Genomic DNA, 20,572 nt, shown 5'->3' on the forward strand with positions numbered 1-20,572 from the left:
TTTTCCTCTCTCATTCTTACTTTTAGAGTTTGCTTTCTATTTCACTGAGAAAATAATAGCAGTCAGGGAAGATAGTTCCACATGCTCCCACCACATCTTCCTACCTGTTTGCATCTCTGCCCACATACTGGGCCTTCCGTTACTATGGATGAGCTGTCTGTGAGCCTATCTAATGCCAGTCCTTCCATTTGGGCAGTAGTTGCCAATCCCCCTACTACTAACCTATGTCTCTCCAGCAATTCCCTCCTCTTTCCTGGATTATCAATTTCCCTGCTTTACTGGTTCATTCCTATCAGCATACAAACATGCTGTAATATTTTTCATCCTGCAAACAACACTCATGACCCTACATCCCTCTAGAGCTTCCTCCCCATTTCACTCTCACTTTTATAGCATAAAGCCTCAAACAACTTGTCTATACTTGCCATCTCCAGTCTTCCTCCCATTCTGTCTTGAATCCTGTCCAATCAGGCTGATTCCTACACTGGCCAACCAAAACCTCTTGTCAAGATCATTGTGAGGGACTTCCCTGGCAGTCCAGTGCTTAAGACTTTGCCTTCCAATGCAGGGGTTGCAGGTTTGATCCCTGGTCGGGGAGCTAGGAACCCACATGCCTCACGGCCAAAAAAACCAAAACATAAAAAACAGAAGCAGTATTATAACAAGTTCAATAACGACTTTAAAAATGGTCCACATTAAAAAAAATCTTAAAAAAAAAAAGATCATCATGAGCTCCACGGTGTTAAATCTAATAGCCAAATTTTAGGCCTCATTTTCTTTGTGTAAATGAGAAGACATATATACAACTGTAAAGTGCTTCATAAATGTGAGACATTACCATTATCATGTATCAATATACTTTTTTTAAATAAATTTATTTTATTTTTGGCTGCGTTGGGTCTTCGTTGCTGCACGTGGGCTTTCTCTAGTTGCGGTGAGTAGGGGCTACTCTTCGTTGTGGTGCGTGGGCTTCTCATTGCAGTGGCTTCTCTTGTTGCAGAGCATGGGCTCTAGGCACGTGGGCTTCAGTAGTTGTGGCACATGGGCTCCGTAGTTGTGGCTCGTGGGCTCTAGAGCACAGGCTCAGTAGTTGTGGCACACGGGCTTAGTTGCTCCGTGGCATGTGGGATCTTCCCAGACCAGGGTTCGAACCTGTGTCCCCTGCATTGGCAGGCGGATTCTTAACCACTGCACCACCAGGGAAGTCCTCAATATACTTTTTTAAATGGATGAATGTCCGCTGCTACAAAGATACTTCCGTTCTTCCCCTCTCTCCCCATACCCAGCCTGTTTATGAAATTTTTCAAGCCCAAGTGTGGAGATTTCTATGTGTCCCTGCTCTGGCAGCCAGCATCCAGAAGGGTCCAAGACAGCATCCTTTTTCATCCTCTTCCAAGACACCAACAAACTTCTGTATGTGATGCAAACAATGACCACTGTCTGGGGCTGTGCAATCATAGAGTTTGTCAATCTCTCCATTGCCTAAGGTCAGAAGTGAGAATAACCACGGTCTCACCTGCTGAATTGTTGTAATAATGTGAAGTAGTATGTAGTATTTTACTTCCCCACTATAAACTGTATGAGGAGAAGGACTGGGGTGGTTTGGGGAGAAAAGGATAGGACAGGTCAGTGCACTCCAAGAAGAGAACAGAAGAGAAGGGCAGCCCTGTTACGTATAAATGTGTCATCAGACAACCATTTGAAAGTGTGGGGGAAAATGTTATATGAGCTATTACAGGGCTCCATGTTAATTTCAAAAGAAGAATTTGACAGAGTGAAGCTCATTTTCAACCACCCTTCTTTTCTTGACTTCATCAGGTTTCACCTTCTTGCAGTCTAGAAAGATACCTCTCCGTATCTGAGCCCTCAGAGCTCCCTCTGATTCAGGGGCCAACTGGGAGAGCCCTCTGTGGTGGGGTCAGGGACCTGGAACCCTCCCCTGCCCTTTATCCCAGGCACTACCGTTTTGTGAATTCAAATCATTAGGGTTCAAGCGAGCTCATAGCAATGACCACAGCCACACTAAACAGGTGTTATTAAAAGGAATTTAATAATCTTAATTAAAAACTCTTAACAGCGAATTCTGTCACAGGCCTTGGCAGCTGGAAGCAACTCCAGGGGCGCGCCCCTCTGGGATGTGGTCGAGCCACAGTCTCGAACATGGGGCTCACCACTGCCGCATGGCGTGGTGCTACCTGGAAGTTACTTCAATACAATATCAAAGATCCACAAGGATTTTTTTTAAAAAAAGTTTTAAATATATTAGACTCTCTTGATTGCCATTTTTACACAAAGCTGCTGATACAGTATACAGAGTTTTAACTTTTTTTTTTCACATAAAATACATTTTTCTTAAATGTTCTCTGTACATCAGTGGCTTCTGGTCTGGTGAATTATTGCGGAGGGCTGTGGGTCTACAGACTTTTCCTGGGTGCACAGAGCCAGGCCCCGCACTGTGGCACTTGCAATGCCCATGGGAAGCAGGCCCTCCGGCCAACTGGCCAACAAGAGACTGTCGAGGAAAGCTTCTAGCAGAGGCGGTCACTTCTGCGGAGTCACCCACTGACCACATGACTCTTTGCTCTTATGTGCCCTGGGGGAGGGGAGGCTGTCCCCAAGCCACAATAGCAAGAGTTAAATACAGTCCTTCTGGGCATCCCGTAAGGAGCGCCCTTCTGGAAAGTGTCCCAGTATTCTGCTCTGGGAAAGCAAGTGGAAGGGAGAACTCAAGATCAAAAGATATCTGACACCAACAACCAAAATGGTCTCATGTTACTACAAGGCCAGCAGACTGGTGGGTAGGACAGGGGACACAGCTTTGTTAACTTTTCTAAGCCTATTGAAATTGACCAAACAGTACAGAGCAGTTTCACCAATGCTGCATATTTGATGGAGAACTACATCCTGAAGTCTTCAGAAGACCTGGGCTTAGGGTGCACTCAACTTCCTGGAGCTACTCTCAGGCCAGAAACTCACTCTCTGGTGATAGCCACCAATTTTCAGTTGTTTGGGGCATAAGGTGGGAGCAAGGGCGAGAGCTCAGAGGGAGCCATGTTGCACAGGCTTTAGAAGTAGCCTTCTTTCATCTGCCAGGAACTGCCACCAGACCTGGGTCTAAGCGGGAGCTGGGCATATGGTCGACCTTGCCAGCTTTCTCCCTGCTCCTTGATCCACACCTGCCAGGAATAGAGGCAGACTCATGAGGAAAGTTTTCGATATTAAAGGAGAAGCTCCTTTTCCTCCCAATATCCGTTGGTGGGGCAGGACTAGGTAATAAATGAGCAAAAATGAGGAAGAGACAATGAGCTTAAGAACCTGAGATGCCTTTGGCAACAAGTTCCAGACTCCTTGTTCTTCTAGACACTGACTTCAAACTGGTATTATACAGTGGCTGAAAGATGCTGGCCTAAAGGCAGTTATCCTTGAAAGTCCCAGGTGGACTTGGGATGGTATCTGCCTGGAACCCAAGATCCAGCATCTCCATTTAGTGGCAAATGTTATCCAGGGGTGGTGATGTCAGCAGCTTCCCAGCTAAAGAAATTCATACGCTAGGGATTCTAGGAGCAGAAAAGCAAAAGGTTGCTGGACTAGGATGCAGCCTTTCTGTCTCAGGTGAACTGAATGGGGCTGTTGATGCTCATGACCATGAGGATGGTCATGACCATCATCAAAGGATGAGACCTCACTCTCTCATTCCTCCTTTATCCCTGGAACCTAATACAGTGCCTGGTGAGTCACAGCTACTCAATAAACTACATGAGTGAATAAATGAATGACTTTGGCCCCAGCTTGTCCCTTGACACCGAGGAGACCCACAGGGAAAGTTCCCCCAGGTACTTGAAGGGAATGGTTCATCCCCGACTGAAAACACGCGCTAAAGCCCAAGAGTCTGCAGTTGGCTCCTGTCAGGGGATCAGCTGGGAGTCCCAGCCTTCTGGGTGGGAGAGGAACGGCCCAGGAGGCAGGAAGCAAAGGAGGAAGGAGGGAACAGCCAGAAGGGCTCAGAGCGGGCAATAAATACCTTCAGTCTCTGGCCCCTGAGCAAACAGATCTGAAAACGTACACAGCTCTCTCCTAGGAGCGTGTGTCTTCCCTCAGCACCTCCCAGCTTGCAGCTCAAGTGGGCTCAAGAGGAATTTCAGTGTCAGTCTGATCTGAACACTATTTTAAAGCCTAAAAGGCATGTGTGTTTTGAATCATCCCTGCCCTGCTCCAGCCATAGGATGAGATGATGGAGAGTCAGCCCCAGACCCCAGGGATGTGGCAGGTGTCACGCACACCTGTCTGAAGTCGCCTGACCTGCCTTTCCACCCTGGACTGGATCCGTCCTGGAGCTGGGGTGGGAGTGGCCTGGTGCTGTGACTCTCCCTGCATCCAGGAGCACTGTTCTCTGACCCAGCTGCCCTGCTCCTGGTAAAGCATCAGCGAGGCCCTTGGGATCCAGCTATCTCTGCCTCTGGGCTATGGGAGCCATGGCGACCACAGTGGAGGACTGGGACAAACAGCAGACCTCATTACTAGGACTGTGGCACAAGGGGGCTTCTCCAGCCCCAGCCTCTGGCCCAGATGTCCCTCGGTGAGAATTTCTCATAAGCTCAGAAAGAAAAGGGTTAAAGGAAACCCAGATTTGCCCCCCAAATTCCAGAATCTGGACCTCAGGGGCCCCTTCAGAGCTCTAAAGAGGTAGTTTTAGACAAGTAAAGGGTGCACAGAGCAGGAAACAAACCTGCAGTTCGTTAGTTATACCAGGAGGTTTGGGCTGATTCCACGGACAGCGCCCAACTCATGGGCAACAATTTCAAAGGGGCTCACGAGAGAATGCAGTGGAGAGGTGGCAGGCAGCCTGTCTCTCATAGGCTTCCCTCCGCAGCATCAGAAAGATTGGGGCTATGAAATAGTAGAGCTGGGGCAAGACCCAACTACAGCCCCACCACCGCTCTCCTGAATGCAGTGCAGGGTGTTGGACCATGTGCACCTTGGATTTTCAGCCTTGGGCTGTCACCACTCTGGCAGGAGCAGGATGGGAGCTCCTGGGCCAGACAGGAACTCACAAGGGCCAACTGGCAAACCCGTCTCACCAAGCATTCCAGAAAATGCAAAGCTGGCCTGGGAGTGCTGAGCATTCACTCTGGGAGAGGTAGGGGCCCCGGCAGCCCCCCACTGCTCACTCTGATGGCTTCGTCTGAGGAGGGCCGGCTGAGACAGGCTGGACCGAAATCAGCCGAATATTCACAAAGGTTGGCCAGGGCGCTGGGCTCTGTCATGGTTACCAGAGACGTCTGCAGAAATTAACAACATGAATTCGCCTCTCTCCCTGGAAAAGCCCTTCCAACTGAAGTTTCTCGCTTAGCTTCATTTGTCCAACACCAGTCAGTAAAACCTAGCGATCGTGATACTGTTCAGGAAAGAAAACTAATTCAGTGGACCCCCTTCCCAACCTGAAGCTTTGTAGCCTAAAAGAATTCTTTCAGCAAATGCACTTTTGGAAACACTACCTTTGTTCTCTCTCCCCTCCATCTTTTGATGCTTCCACCCAAGAGCAAAATATGATTTGGATTATTCCAGGATTGGAATAGCCAGGTTTTCCACCTTGGCCCCTGGGCACTCACACAGCTGGCACTTGGCACAAGCAAGGCTGTGGGGAGCAGGCCTACGCCCGTGTCATCCACCCAACGTGGGCGCATAGCTCCCTCTGGATGCAGAGAGGACCTCCTGTTCCTGCCGGATGTGGATGATGATAGCAAACGCTGGTAGGGCTCTGGGCAGGCTGACAGGTATCAGCTTAGCAGGCCTCCTCCCCTGCTAAAGCCATGTTGGCAGTGGCGACAAAACTCTGAGTCTTAACTTCAGTCCTCTTGGGAAGAGCCCACAAATTCTCAGTCCCACCTGCTTCCCATGAGCCCAGCTGTGTCATCCCTACACATGTTGATTGTGTGTGTGTGTGTGTGTGTGTGTGTGTATTGATATGTCACATGTGAGTACTGGTCCAGAGAAGCCTTTACCAACAACAGAACCGGAATCCCAGCCCACGCTCCTGAAATCTGACAGCAGGATGAGTCAGGAAGCCACTATGGGCCTTGTGTTTGATGGCAGACAGTGCGGCAAGAAGCAGAACCGTGGGAAGTGGTGATGCTATGGGCAGCTGGCTGAGAGGTGAGGTTAGCGTTCCTCTGGAAAGCAGAGCCCACCTCTCCCCAGCTGCCCTCGGAAGCCTCCCCAGCCAGGGCTGCTGGGCTGGCCTGGATTCCAGGGACCCTCTCCCCAAAGCATCCCTCCCCTCCATCCCTCAGGGACTAGGAGATGCGGCAGCAGCCGTGGACCTTCTCCTCCATTTCCTCCATGGGGGCCTTGAACTTCAAGAGTGGGGGGTCTCCACTGGTGACCGTGTAATACACCGAGGTCCCATTGCTGCTGTACGGGGAAGTTCTGCCTCCGATCAAAGGGGCCTTGCCTTCACTGCCGCCCTCACCCGTCCTGCCCATGCCGCTACCCAGATGGGTGCTCAGGAAGGGGTGGCTGAGCAGCTTGGCAGCAGCCCGCTGCCGCTTCAGCTCCAGAAGCGTCTGGGGGCTCTGTTCCTTGTAGCCACTCCAGGGCGGGGTGGCATCGGCCATGCCAGGGTTGCCATAGGCCATGTTGTAGTCCGGCACCTCATGCACTTTCCAGACGTCCCCGTTGGACAGCGCATACTGGTAGGTGCTGACCGGAGCCCGGAGGCCATTCTCAACAGGCACGTCCATTTCACTTCGTGGGATCTTGGTAGGAAACTCGGAGAGCAGCACGGGCTTCTCCAGCCTGGGGTTCTTGAGGGTGAGAAGGACAACGTTACCAGCTGGCTGGAAGATATGAACCCATACCCCACTTGTGCCTCTGCTGAAAGCATGATTGTTTGGGCCTGTCCTCATCCGTTTTCCCTACCTGGGTAACAAGACTTCTATTTTCCTTTGGGGAACTCACCAATCTATGGGTTTTGATAGAGTTGACCCACTCTCACCTTTGCTCCCAGCAAAAGACCACGACCCCAGGCCTGGCCAATCAATAAACTCCCTACAGGAATTGGTTCAGGGGTGGGTTCCTGACTGAAATTGGTTCAGTGAAACTCAACCCTGGGACTTGTGCTAGAAAAGTTGGGAAAGAGCAGATCTATTTCTGTAGGAACTACGCTGGTAAGAATGATGTACTGGGGAGATACCGTTTCAAAGGGTCTACTTGGCTGTGAAGCCAGCACTAAGGAAGACTGAAAGAGAGACAGAGACTGAGAGAGAGAGAGACTGCATCCTGATGATATGTTTTGAGCCCCTGGATCCACTTGGCCCCAGACTTTCCAGTTACATAAGCCAATGCATCTCTTTTTTGTGTAAGTCGATTTTAGTTGGGTCACTTGTAATCCTTCCTCTTAGCCCCTGGTGTATCTCCCCTACAAATGGAAGACTCTTACCCAGAGATCTTTTATACCTAGAAATCCCTGGGTAATAAGAGCTTTAAAAGTAGCTGCAGCCTGTGGGCTTCCCTGGTGGCGCAGTGGTTGGGATGCAGGGGACACAGGTTCGTGCCCCGGTCCGGGAGGATCCCACGTGCCGCAGAGTGGCTGGGCCCATGGGCCGTGGCCGCCGGGCCTGCGCGTCTGGGGCTGCAGCGGTGGGAGGCCCACGTACCACAAAAAAAATTTAAAAAGTAGCTGCAGCCTAGAAACTATGACTAAAAGGTAGATTCATCTGACAGTGACGAAAATATAAAGCATAGCAAAGTCAAAAGACACATGAAAAACTAGAAATATATTTACAACCTATAAGAGAAAAGGGACTAATTTCCAAATGTATAAAGAGCTCTTAAAAGTCCATTTGAAAAAGCCCAACTACCCAACGGAAAAAACAGGCAAAGGACATTAATATTCAGATCACAGCAAAATGTAGATCTATATAGCATATAAATGTAGGAAAAATTTTCAATCTCACAAATAGTTAATGACATAAAAATTTAAACAACAAAATATCATTTTTACCCATCACATTGACAAATTTTTAAAAAATATTTATTTATTTATCATTTATTTACTTTTGGCTGCGTCGGGTCTTTGTTGTGGTACGCGGGCTCAGTAGTTGTGGCGCATGGGCTTAGTTGCCCGGATCCTGACCAGGGATCGAACCTCTGTCCCGTGCATTAGAAGGTGGATTCTTAACCACTGGACCATCATGGAAGTCCCAACACATTTTTTTTTTGGTTGGCGGGGAAGTGTACTGAGTGGCTTGTGGAATCTCTGTTCCCTGACCAGGGATCAAACCTGGGCCTTCAGCAGTGAAAGCACAGAGTCCTAACCACTGGACTGCCAGAGAATTCCTGACAAATATTTTTAAAGTTTGTTATTATTCAGTGCTTGCAGGGGTGTGGGAAGTAGACAGGAGTGTCAACTGCCACAACTTCTTTGGAGGGCAATGACACACCATCCACCAAAAAAAAAAAAAATTTTTAAGAAAAATATATACTTTGCACAAGCATGCCCATTTCCAGGACTTTGTTTCACAGATAGATTCCCTCAGGGGAGCATGAAAACCGTCATTAGGCAGGTGGGAAATTATGGCAAGTACTTGTATTAGACTGTTCTGGAGCTGGTAGGAAAAAATGAAGGAAGTCTCTATGTGCTGACTTGTGATTCCAAGAATCTGATTTCTTGGAAAGATCTCCAAGAAATATATAATTAGATTAAAATATGGTAAGGAGAGGAATGCTTCCCATAGCAAGTTTCCATTTATGTGTGTGTTTCTTCTGTTTCTTCAGTGGCTTCTTCTGAACTATGCAGGCAAACTGATGACAAATGGGATGGGAGGATGCAGATTCTTGATGGTCTAAATCAGTGCTTCTCAATCTTTCATGTGCATATGAGTCACCTGGGGCTCTTGTTAAAATGTATATTCTGATTCACTAGGTCTGGGTTGGGACCCAAATTTCAGCATTTCTAACACGTTCCTGCGAATAATTTGAGCAGCAGGGATGGAAGACACTCGTTCTCAGCCTTGAGTGCATATTGGAATCATCTGGGAGATTTTAAACACATGCAATGCCGAACTGAAAAGCAACATGCTGTGTGATTCAATCAACATACTGTATGATTTTGGAAAAGGCAAAACTTTGGAGACGGTAAAAAGATCAGTGATTGCCTGGGGTTGGGAAGGGATGAATAGGGAGCATCAGGGATTTTTAGGGCAATGAAAATATTCTGTATGACACTTTAATGATGGACACATGACATTATATATTTGTTAAAATCCATAGAACATACAACCAGAAAAGTGAACCCTAATGGAAACTATGGACTTCAGTTAATATAATGTATCAATACTGGCTCATCAATGATAACGTGTATACTACACTAAAGCAAGAGGTTAATAATAGTGGAAACAGGGGGGCATGATAACGAGGGTATATTGGAACTGTCCGTACTTCCCACTTCTTTTTCTTTTTTTTTTTTTGGCTGTATCGCAGCGTGTGGGATCTTAGTTACCCGACCGGGGATCAAACCCATTCCCCTGCAGTGGAAGTGTGGAGTCTTAACCATTGGACCACCAGGGAATTCCCCCCACTTATTTATCTGAAAACCTAAAACTAGTCAAAAAGTAAATAAATACATAAAGTCTATTCATTAAATAGATAAATAGGGACTTCCCTGGTGGCGCAGTGGTTAAGAATCCGCCTGCCAATGCAGGTGACAAGCGTTCAATCTCTGGTCCAGGAGGATCCCACATGCCACAGAGCAACTAAGCCCGTGCACCACGACTACTGACCCTGCACTCTAGAGCCTGCGAGCCACAACTACTGAGCCCTCGTGCCACAACTACTGAAGCCCACGTGCCCGTGCTCCACAACAAGTGAAGCCACCGCAATGAGAAGCCCACGCACTGCAGCCAAGAGTAGCCCCTGCTCGCCCCAACTAGAGGAAGCCCGTGAGCAACAATGAAGACCCAATGCAGCCAAAGATTAATTAATTAATTAATACAATGCCTGAGCCCCAAGCCTGGAGATTCTGATTTAATCAGTTGGGACTGCAGCCTGGACATCAGGTTTTTTCAAAACAAAAACAAAACACCACCCCAAGGTGATTTTCTTTTACAGTTAAGATTGTGAACCACTGGTTGAAGAGACGGGGTTGTCTTATTACTGCTGTGCCTGCTATCAGTGAATCAGCTCTGCCAAAACCATGTACCCAAGCCAGCCCTGGGGGTTAACAGCACAGAGCCTTGGCAGAAACCTGACTTGGGAGTCAGGCTGAGCAAATACTCCCTTAGATCAGTGGTTCTCAAATTCATGCATGCATCATAATCCTTTGCAGGGCTGGTTAAAACAGAGAGTGCTGGGCCTCAGCCCCAGGGATTCTGATTTGGTACATCTGGGGTGGGGCCTGAGAATCTGCATTTCTAACAAGTTCCCAGGTGACACTGACACTGCTGGTCCAGGGACCACACTTTGAGAATCCCTACCTTATAGACTATTATGTCCTTGACAGCACCTAAGGCCTTGAAAGGTAGTAGGAACAAAAAAGGAAGGAGCTTTGAGCTTTGCAGCTGTATCCTGTGACCTCCTTGTTCCCTCTGGGGCTGGGACAGGGACCCTGGACCCTGACGGTTTCCCTGGGACAGGACTTCTGAGCACCTGAGAGAGGACTGCCTGCTTCTGGCTATGCCATCTCTGTACCCTGTCTTCTCCTCCCTGGTCTGAAACCCCAGCCCCTGAGGCCAAGTGGCCCATCTGATTGCTTTCACTCAACTCCAGATAAACTGAAGCCTTGATGAGGAATCTCCAGAAATTAACAACAACAACAAACTCAGACCTAACTCAGGCTGGTCTCCAGCATCCCTATCCCCCCACCCTTTCCCTACAGGGCTCATGGTTTATGAAACTCTACATCAATGAGCACTTCTGAGAGAATCCTGGGGCCTGGGAGATCTGAATAGACACAGGGAAAGGAGCAGGCGTGGAGAGGGAAACCCCTGAGGGTTTCTTGAAGAATCTCAGTCTCTCCTATGAATCAATAAGGAAAAGATAAACAGCCCAATAAAAAAGGGCTAAAGAACAGATGAAGCACAAAGAGATAACCAGTTGGCCAATAAGCACAAGAAAAGGTTCAACATCATCCACCATCAGGGAAAAACAAACTAAAAATTTGAGCTACACAGCAACCCCACCAGGACGGCTCACACGCAGAGAACTAACTATCCCAACAGCTGGCAAGAAAGGCGCCTTCACTGCTGAAGGGAGAGCAGACAGGTACAACTGCTCTGGAAAACTGCCTGGCGGGATCTCTGAAAGGTACATATCGCCTACCCCGTGACTCATACAGCATTCCTTGGTAAATACCCTCCAGAAAACAGCGCTTGTGTCCATCAAAAGACACACACAAGGATGTCCGGAGCAGCTTTATTCAAAATAGCCCAGGCTGGAAACAACCCAAATGTCCACCAACGGACGAATGGACACATAAATTGTAGACTATGTAAATAATAGAATTTACAGAGCAATGAAAAAGAATGAACTGCTGCTGAATGCCACCACGTGGAGGAATCTCGGAGACACAAAGAAACCAAACACAGGGCTTCCCTGGTGGCGCAGTGGTTGAGAGTCCGCCTGCCGATGCAAGGGACGCGGGTTCGTGCCCCGGTCCGGGAAGATCCCACATGCCGCGGAGCGGCTGCGCCCGTGAGCCATGGCCGCTGAGCCTGCGCGTCCGGAGCCTGTGCTCCGCAACGGGAGATGCCACAACAGGGAGAGGCCCGCGTACCATCCCCCCCAAAAAAGAAACCAAACACAAAGAACCATAGACTGCCTGGGTCCATTCATATGCAGATGCAGGTGCAAAACTAATCTTTAGTGCTCCAAGTTAAATAGTGGCTACCTTTGGGGTGGGAGAAGTCCTTGGAAAAGAGAACATGGGAGCCTTCTGGGATGACAAAAATGCTCTATACTTTCATCGGAAGGTATGTGTTTGTAAGTTTATTGAAAAATTCATTTAAGCTTTGTGTACTTAACACAAGTTACACATGAATCACAAAGAAAAAATAATTAAAGCATAGCTGGGAGGCATTTGAAATGTGATTCGATTTTGATCTACAACTCTTTTCTCTCCCAACCTCCAAGTTTAGGGAAGAAGGAAGACAAAAGCTCCACGTGTGCCGGCTCCATCCCAGCCAGTGCTTTGATGGGGATTCTCTTGCCTTCTCTCCAGCTGGCAAGACAAGCCCTCATGTGACCTCCCTGTTCACGCAGGAAAGCAGGGCCCCCCTGAGACATTTTGCATCCCTCCAAAGCAACACTTGCTAGAAATGTTTTCAACTGCTCATCGTGTAATGGAAGAACCACAAAGGCAGACCCCTACTGGTATGGTCAGCCTCTTCCTTCTTGTCCCCAGCAATTCTGCTCTGGTCCCAAACCTGCTCACTCCTCTCAGCAAGGCTGCAGCCATGCATGGACCTGAGTGTATCGGTACTGAGTCGAACAGTGTCCCCCCAAAACTCATACCCACCCCACATCTCTGAGTGTAACCTTATTTGGAAGTAGGGTCTTTGCAGGTGTAATCAGTTAAATTAAGATGAGGTCACATTGGATGAGACCTAGAGGGGTGGGATAGGGAGGGTGGGAGGGAGACGCAAGAGGGAGGGGATATGGGGATATATGTATACGTATAGCGGATTCACTTTGTTATACAGCAGAAACTAACACAACATTGTAAAGCAATTATACTCCAATAAAGATGTTAGGAAAAAGAAAAAAAGATGAGGTCATACTGGATGAGGGTGGGTCCTAATCCAATGACTGGTATCTTTCTAAGAGAAAACAGAGATACACACACACATACAAGGAAGGCCATGTCAAGACAGAGGCAGTGACTGGAGGCCTGCTAGCAAAAAGCCAAGGAAGGCCTGAGCCGTCAAAAGCTAGGAGAGAGGCGTGGAACAGATTTCCCTTCTGAGACCCCAGAAGGAGCCAACCCTGTTGACACCTTGCTTTTTAGACCTCTGGCCTCCAGAACTGGGAGAGAATACATTTCTGTTGCTTCAACCCACCAAGTTTGCAGTCTTTCGTTACAGCAGCTCTCAGAAACTAATACAGCATCCTCTTAGGAAAGTGGTTGAATGCCCAGACCATTGGCTCCTCCTGGAGCCGGCTTCTTAGATGTCCTGCCAGCCCCTTACTATTTTTCAAAAATTTTCTTCCAACCTGATGTCTCAACACAATTCTCAACATCTTGTTATATTTCCCCCGAAGAAGTTGTAGTGTCCTCTCTCCCAGGGTGGCTGCCCTACTAAATCTCTCTTCTGGGAAGCTCAGAACTAAATCTCTCTTCTGCTGGAGCCCAAGCAGGCACATGGTGATCACTCACTCCCTGGCAATTATGAGTCCCTACTGTGTGCAAGTCTCCCAGCTCTGACACGAACACACCCTACGCTTGCCCCATTAACCACGGTAGCTGCCCACATCAGACAGGATCCAGCTAGTTTAAGGGCACTGACCAGCTGACCTCCCTCTGAAGGCTCTGAGATGAAGAGGCAACACCAGGCTGGGGCCCTGTCCCCCTCCCACTGCAGTGACCAAGACGGGGGCCAGGCAGGAGGCAGGCACTCACCGGGTCCTTATTCTCTTGGTCTGTCCTGGTCTCCCTGATGTCCCCATTGTAGGTGGAGGTCCGCTGATCGTCGGCTGCGCTCCTCTGCTGCCATAGTATGGCCTCTCCCTCATACTCCTTCCTGTACAGGTTGGTTCTGTCCGACAGGCTGGCTCGACGCACCACCTTCCTAAGGGGAGTGGGGGTGGGGGGATGCTGAGAGGCTGCATCCAGGCGCCATGGGTGGGGGCATCCTCGGGCGCCCCGGCTGCCCTGCCCCTGACTCACCCGCGGCTGCCCGCACTGGACGTCCTCCGGCTCAAGGATGACTTGTGCCTCAACTGCGACTTCATGATCACGTCGTGCTTGTGTTTTAGCTCCAACAGCAGTACCTTGAACTCTTCCTCTTCACACAGGTCTGAAGGGGCAAAGGAGCCCATGGTGGGGGATAGTGCAGGGGGCTGTGGCCCCTGAGGGCCCTCCAGACCAGAGGAGCTGCCACGCCAACCCACTGAAAACTCCCAGCATCTTTTGGGACATGGGAGGAGGGGAGAAAACAGGGCCAGCCTTATTTCCTGGGCTACGACTCAATCCTTAGAGGAGTGTAAGAAGAGGAAACCTACGTCCCGTGTACAGTCCCAATTCCCAGTTATGACCGAAGGATTCAGACACCTTTGATAGCTTCCAAGAGGAGTCATTAATTCCCCACAAAAAGTATCAAGAGAAACAAGCAGGTACCCCACATAGCCCAAGCAAGAACTTATGAAAAGATGCTGAAATCATACATCCCTACCCACTCAATCCACCTCATCCTTTCATTCAGCCGTCTACCTATTCGCTGAACCAGTCATCCATCCATAGACTCATCCTCTACCCACCCATCCTTTTATTCATTCATACATACATTCATCCACTTATCCATCCATCCATCCATCCATCTACCACCCATTAATTTATTCATTCATCCAACTATCCATCCACACACCAACCCACCGTCTATCCAACCATATATTTAACCATTTATCCTCTATTCATCAAAAACTCGATGAATGCTTATGTATGTACCAAGTGTTGTCCTGAACTTACCTATTGGCATCTCATCCATGGACGTCCTAGCACTGAGACTGGCCCCATGGGACACTAATAGCTCTGCCATCTGCATCTGAAACACAGGAAGAAGCCAAGGTTCCCCCTTGCCCAGGGCTCAGAAAGCCTAGGAGGTGGAGGGAGTGTTCAAAGCTTCTTAGGATGTGATCCAAAGAATGGTGGGGCAAAGCTGACTCCCAGGGAAGGCTCTGCCCCCTAAAGCCAGGAATCCCGGCAAATGCAATTGGCTTGACACCTCCTCCAGCATGTCTGGGCCATACCAAGGGACAGAAGAAGGAGTCAGCTATAACTCCAGAGCTGTCAGGTGTTTAAAGAGGAATGGTGAAAGCCACCGAGATTTCTATCTGGGAGACAAATGGAGAAACTATTCAAGGCAGAAATGTGGGGAATTTTCCAGCAAATTGGATTGTCGTCTTGTTAGGACACAACTCGTCAATCATTTCTGCAAACTCCCTAGGTCTTTTCATATCCCACATACTAGCCGTAGCCAACACCCTAAGTGGGTCTTGTGTTCTTTTGAACAACTTCCAGCCCAAAGGACAGCAGGTTGACCCTGTGATGGCCTCCTTCACAGCCCTGTGGGTGACAACTACCTGTCCCCAGAAGGCAGCCGCGTGCAGGGGTTCCCAGCCATCCCAGTCCTTCACATCCACGCGCACCCCGTGGTCCAGGAGGAGCTCGGCTGCCCGCAGGTATCCATTGGCTCCAGCTATGTGCAGCTGAAGGAGAGGAAAGACGTGAGCATTCCACATGGGGCTGGTCCCTCATTTGGAGGCCGGAGAGCCCGTTCCCTGACCCAAGTCCCAGATCATACTTGGGGCCAGCAGAATGGAATAGAATGCGGTGGAAATACCAGCCATGTTACAGAGCATTAGTAAGTCTGCAACGTGGAACTAGAAGGTAAGGCAGACAGGCGAGCCTTTCTCCCGTCTTCAAGCCCTATAGTTAAGGCGACAGCATTCACTGAGTCCCTACTCTGCATCGAGCCCTGTAGAAGGGGTCTCACAGGTCCAATAGGGTGGTTTTAAAGTATGTCTACAAATTCTTTGACACATCTCTCTTTAAAAGATGAAGCTTAGGGAATTCCCTGTGGTCCAGCGGTTAGGACTCCACGCTTTCACTGCCAAGGGCCTGGGTTCAATCCCTGGTCGGGGAACTAAGATCCCACAAGCCACGCAGTGCAGCCAAAAATAAAATTTTAAAAATTAAAAAAAAAAAAAAGGTGAAGCTTAATGCCTCCCTCCTTGAATGTGGGCCAGAACAAGTGACTCACTTCAAACAAATAGGATGTGGTGAAGTGGTGGTGTGTGATTTCTGAGATTATAAAAGTCATTGCTGCTTCCACCTTAGACTCTCTTGCATCAGTCACTCTAGAGGGAGGCAGCCATCATGTTGTGAGGACCCTTAAGCAGCCCTAAGGAGACAGCCTAAGAGATGAGAAACTGAGGCCTCCTGCCGACAGCCAGTGTTAACTTGCAGCCGTGTGAGTGTGCCATGTTGGGAGTGAGTCCTCCAGCCCCGGTCAAGCCTTCAGATGACTGCATCCCTGGCTGACATCTTGACTGTAACCTCATGAGAGACTCCATGCCAGGGCCACCCAGCTAAGCTGCTCCCAATTCCCTGACCTACAGAAACGATGTGAGATAATAAATATTTATTGTTGTTTTGAGATGTTACATATTGTGTTAGTATGTTATGCAGCAATAGATACCCAATACATCCAATAAGGGAAAGCTCATGTTGAGGCCCCATCTCTCTTACCTGGCACCATTTAAGGCCTCTGGTGATGGATACCACCTTGCAGACCTCAGTTGTCCACTTGCCCAATCTCCCAGAACATACATAAAGTACTTAGCACGTGACGAACCCTCAGTAAGTGATGAACATCCTTAGAGAGCCATAAGTGATGACAAGATGCACTGTGGGAATGGATGGAGGAGCGAGAAGGAGACGAGGCAAAGAGAAACCAAATGCCCAGACAAGGCGGAAGACAGGTGAGAGCCCAAGGAGGCCAGCAGAAGCCAGGCTGGGAGGAAATCAGAGGGCTCTTGGGGGGGCCAAGGTCTGGGGCAACAAAGCCCCAGCCAGTGGGACAGGGAAAGCATGGCCTTCAGAACAGAGCCCTGATGGCCAGATGCTGCATCATCCTGGGGTCAGGTTGCTGTAAGGTTCTGGCAAATAGAGGTTTGCCTTTATTTTTTAATTTGTAGAAAAAACTCAGGGTGTGATCTGGTACAGGCACACGTGAAAGTTGGTATCATTATCTGATTTATAAATATCTGCTGCTTGCCAGTGGTTGGGAATGACACACAGCTGGACAGCCAGACATTACAAGCTGTGGGGTCACATACATGGCTGGGAATAAAAAGGTATGACTGGGAGAGCAATATTGGTGGTTTTTTGTTTTATTAAAGTACAGTTGATTTACAATGCTTCAGGTGTACAGCAAAGTCATTCAATTATACATACGTACATATATATATATATATTCTTTTTCAGATTCTTCTCCATTATAGGTTATTGCAAGATATTGAATATAGTTCCCTGTGCTATACAGTAGATCCTTGTTGTTTATCTATTTTATATACAGTAGAGTGCTAATGTTAATAATAATAATGTGTTAATCATTAGCATCTATTGAGCATTTACAGACTCTGTGCTGAGCACCTACATGCAGAATCTCATTTAGTCCTCCCAACAATGCTTAAGGAAGGTTCTATTCATCTCCCCACTTTACTGGGAAGACCTGAGACCTAGTATGTGCCCGGCCCATGTGGGTGAGCCACTTATGAGGCTAGCCCAAGCGGAGCAGACCCCTGTGTCTAGAGGACTGAGCCACAGACCCAGAGGAGCTCCAGCTACGGTGGGCAACTCCCTGATACAGCCTGGCCATGATTTCATACAGCGTTCATGCAGCAGTACTCGATCCAACTACCTGACTCTATCCTTGAGTTCTGGGCTGAGCAGGTGATCTGAGCAGGGACCTTGTTCATAGAAAAGGGCATGAGGTGTATAAACCTAAAAATGGAACTACCATATGATACAGCAATTCCACTGCTGGGTATATATCCAAAGAAAATAAAAACACTAATTTGAAAAGCTACATGCACCCCAGTGTTCATAGCAGCATTATTTACAATTGCCAAGATACGGAAGCAAACTAAGTGTCCATCAAAGATGAATGAATAAAGAAGGTGTGGTATATATAGACAATGGAATATTACTCAGCCATAAAAAAGAATGAAATTCTGCCATTTGCAGCCATGTGGATGGACCTAGAGGGTATTACACTTAAGTGACATAAGTCAGACAGAGAAAGACAAATATGTTATCACTTATATGTGGAATCTAAAAAATAAACAAATGAATGTATATAACAAAACAGAAACAGACTCACCAATATTGAGAGGGATGGGGGAGGGGCAAGATGGGGTAGAGGATTGAGAGATACAAACTATTATGTATAAAATAAATAAGCAACAAAGATATATTCTACAATACAGGGAATATTGGCTATCGCTTTGTCAGACTTTAACTGGAGTATAATCTATAAAAATATTGAAACGCTATGTTATACACCCAAAACTAATATAATATTGTAAATTAACTATAAAATAAATAAATATTTTTTAAATTAAAAAAAAAAGAAAAGAAAAGGGCATGAGGCAGAGGGCAGGGCTCAGGAACAGGTAGGAGAAGCCCAGTTGTCACACCTGGGCCACCAGGTCAGGCCTGAGGGACGGTGAGGGAACTTGGTACTGCTGAGCTCTACCTGGTGAGCTGAAGATTCTGAAACCCCTGAGTCCTCACGATCACACAGACCACAAGCCTAGGGCAGGGCCCAGCCATGGGCAGGGTTGGGAGTGGTGGGGTGGCCTTCCAAGGCCACGCTCCAATTTTCAGTTTAGAGGCTGCAGAAGCAGACCTTCCGCAATACTGAGCTGTATCATGCTATGAGAGTCTATGAAGAAAGATCAAGAAGGTTTCCCAAGTCACTGACACTTGAGCTGAAAGGGTGAGTGGAGCTAACGAGGCAGATTAGAGAGAGAGAAGGTTCCATTGTTCTCCATCTCCAGGGTCTAGTACCGCATGTGGCATAGAGGACGTCGATGGGTGGGCGAACCGATGGATGGATGGGTGAACCAGTGATGAATGGGTGCCTGGGGGTGTCTGGCCTCTGAAGTCAGGGAACCCAGAGGAGAGGTTGTTGCGGCAACGTCAGGGACAGCCAGCGAGGCAAGGCATTGGGGTGGGAGAGGGGACACTAAGGCAGGAGAGGGAACAGTGCAAAGCAAGATGGCCTGGGTGAGCAGATGAACAGGGTACCAGTCCTTAGGCAGGAGACATCACAGGAGGAGGCGGAAATAATGAACTCAGGATGGACACCTGGAGCTTGAGGTAAAGGAGAAACTTAGAGACAGAAGAGGCGAATGGCAGAGCCAAGCCTCCCACCCAGGGCTCCCGACTCCCAGCCCCAGCTTCTCAAAGCGGCTGAGCCCCGCTCTACTAACTTCCCACATTCCAGGGGCACCCCTGGCCCCAAGAGGTGGGGGAGGTCCAAAGCCATGGACAGGCCCCAACTGTATAGGCTTGGCCTCCACCGGCACTGGCCCGGTTCAGTTCTAGCTGGTCTGGGTTCTGGTCCTGACCACCCCTCCAGCCCAATCCAGCCTGGCCCCTCTCCTCACCAGTGTGGCACCCTGGGCATCTATCCAGTCAAGGTCCTGGCCGGCTGCAATCATACAGTGAATGTCCGAAATCATCTGCTGCTCGGGAGCTGCCCGCTTCTCATTGATTTTCTCTTGGGTGATGCCTGCAGTGGGGAAGGGGGCATTGAGTCAGCATTCCCAGGCAGAGAACCCAATGGGGAGGGGAGCAGGGGAAGATTGGGGAAGCATGACTCCTGTCCCCGAGGGTCTGCCAGTCAACGGGGTAGATAGATATGCTCAGAGATCATTTCTCCCAGGCCCAGTGAATACAAACACCACGTGTTGGGCCACAAACAAGGTCCATTCCTGCCTGGTACCCAGTCGGCATTGTAGTAATATTGATTACTGTTACACACACAGTTCTTCCACCCCTACCGTCCACCTACCTGTCTCCAACTGCTCAAATACCTGGCCCATCTCATCCTTTAGGTCCAGCCTGGACCACCTCCTCAGCTGGCCTCCCCTGACCACTCTATTTGACCAGGTCTCTGTTAATTTCTTCTATTTCGTCTACAGCTGTGTTTGCAGCGCCAGGCACGATGCTCAATGAATCTTTATTACGGCAATGACTGAATTACTGAGCATACAACTTTTGAATGGAGAGCTGAATAAACCGAGGTTGAGGGACACAGAAACACATTTTCAAGCCTGAATCTCTGGCTAAGAATTTAAGTGTTACTAGCAGCTGCTAATGGTATTTAAGGAGAGAGTGATTTGCTCTGAAAAAAAAGGTCCATGAGATCAAGCATTCTTGGATAGAATTCAGGGGAGGTCTGTAAACTTGAAAGAGAAAAAGAATGACCTGTTTATTTTCATTAACCTTTAAATGAAATGTAGCATTTCCTTCCATTAGAACGGACGCCAAATTCACAGTAGAATTGGCAGTGCCTGTGACTCTGTCACCAACAGAAACTGTAGGTATTTTCGTATCATGTTATCTTATTGTTTCACGAATCAATAACGTTTCTATTTCACACATTTAAAAATATTTGGGGAGCTCTACTTTAATAGAAGTGGTTTCCTTTATAATCCTATGGCTTTGATAACTGCATTTAAAAATATTATTCTGAGAAGGGTCCATAGATTCACCAGATTGGCACAAAAATTGTTAGGAAGTTCTGCAGGTGAACAAGGAAAGCGCCAGGGCCAGGGAACGGGCAGGCCA

General features: G+C 48.4%; 1 protein-coding gene across 3 annotated transcripts in view; it reads right to left on the reverse strand.

The window, feature by feature from the left end:
• Positions 1-2,031: 2,031 nt before the first annotated feature.
• PPP1R16B (protein phosphatase 1 regulatory subunit 16B) overlaps positions 2,032-20,572 on the reverse strand; it is a 135,221-nt gene continuing 116,680 nt past the window's right edge. For all 3 annotated transcript variants that reach the window (XM_049699170.1, XM_004272846.4, XM_033433721.2), the window contains exons 6-11: positions 19,387-19,511; positions 15,292-15,417; positions 14,678-14,753; positions 13,880-14,009; positions 13,613-13,781; positions 2,032-6,803 (exon numbers count right to left, since the gene is read on the reverse strand). In XM_049699170.1, the coding sequence (XP_049555127.1) occupies positions 6,294-6,803; positions 13,613-13,781; positions 13,880-14,009; positions 14,678-14,753; positions 15,292-15,417; positions 19,387-19,511 (1,136 nt within the window). In that variant the 3' untranslated portion in view covers positions 2,032-6,293. The remainder of the gene's footprint in view (positions 6,804-13,612; positions 13,782-13,879; positions 14,010-14,677; positions 14,754-15,291; positions 15,418-19,386; positions 19,512-20,572) is intronic.

The sequence above is a fragment of the Orcinus orca genome, chromosome 16, assembly GCF_937001465.1.
Source record: "Orcinus orca chromosome 16, mOrcOrc1.1, whole genome shotgun sequence".
NCBI lineage: Eukaryota > Metazoa > Chordata > Mammalia > Artiodactyla > Delphinidae > Orcinus > Orcinus orca.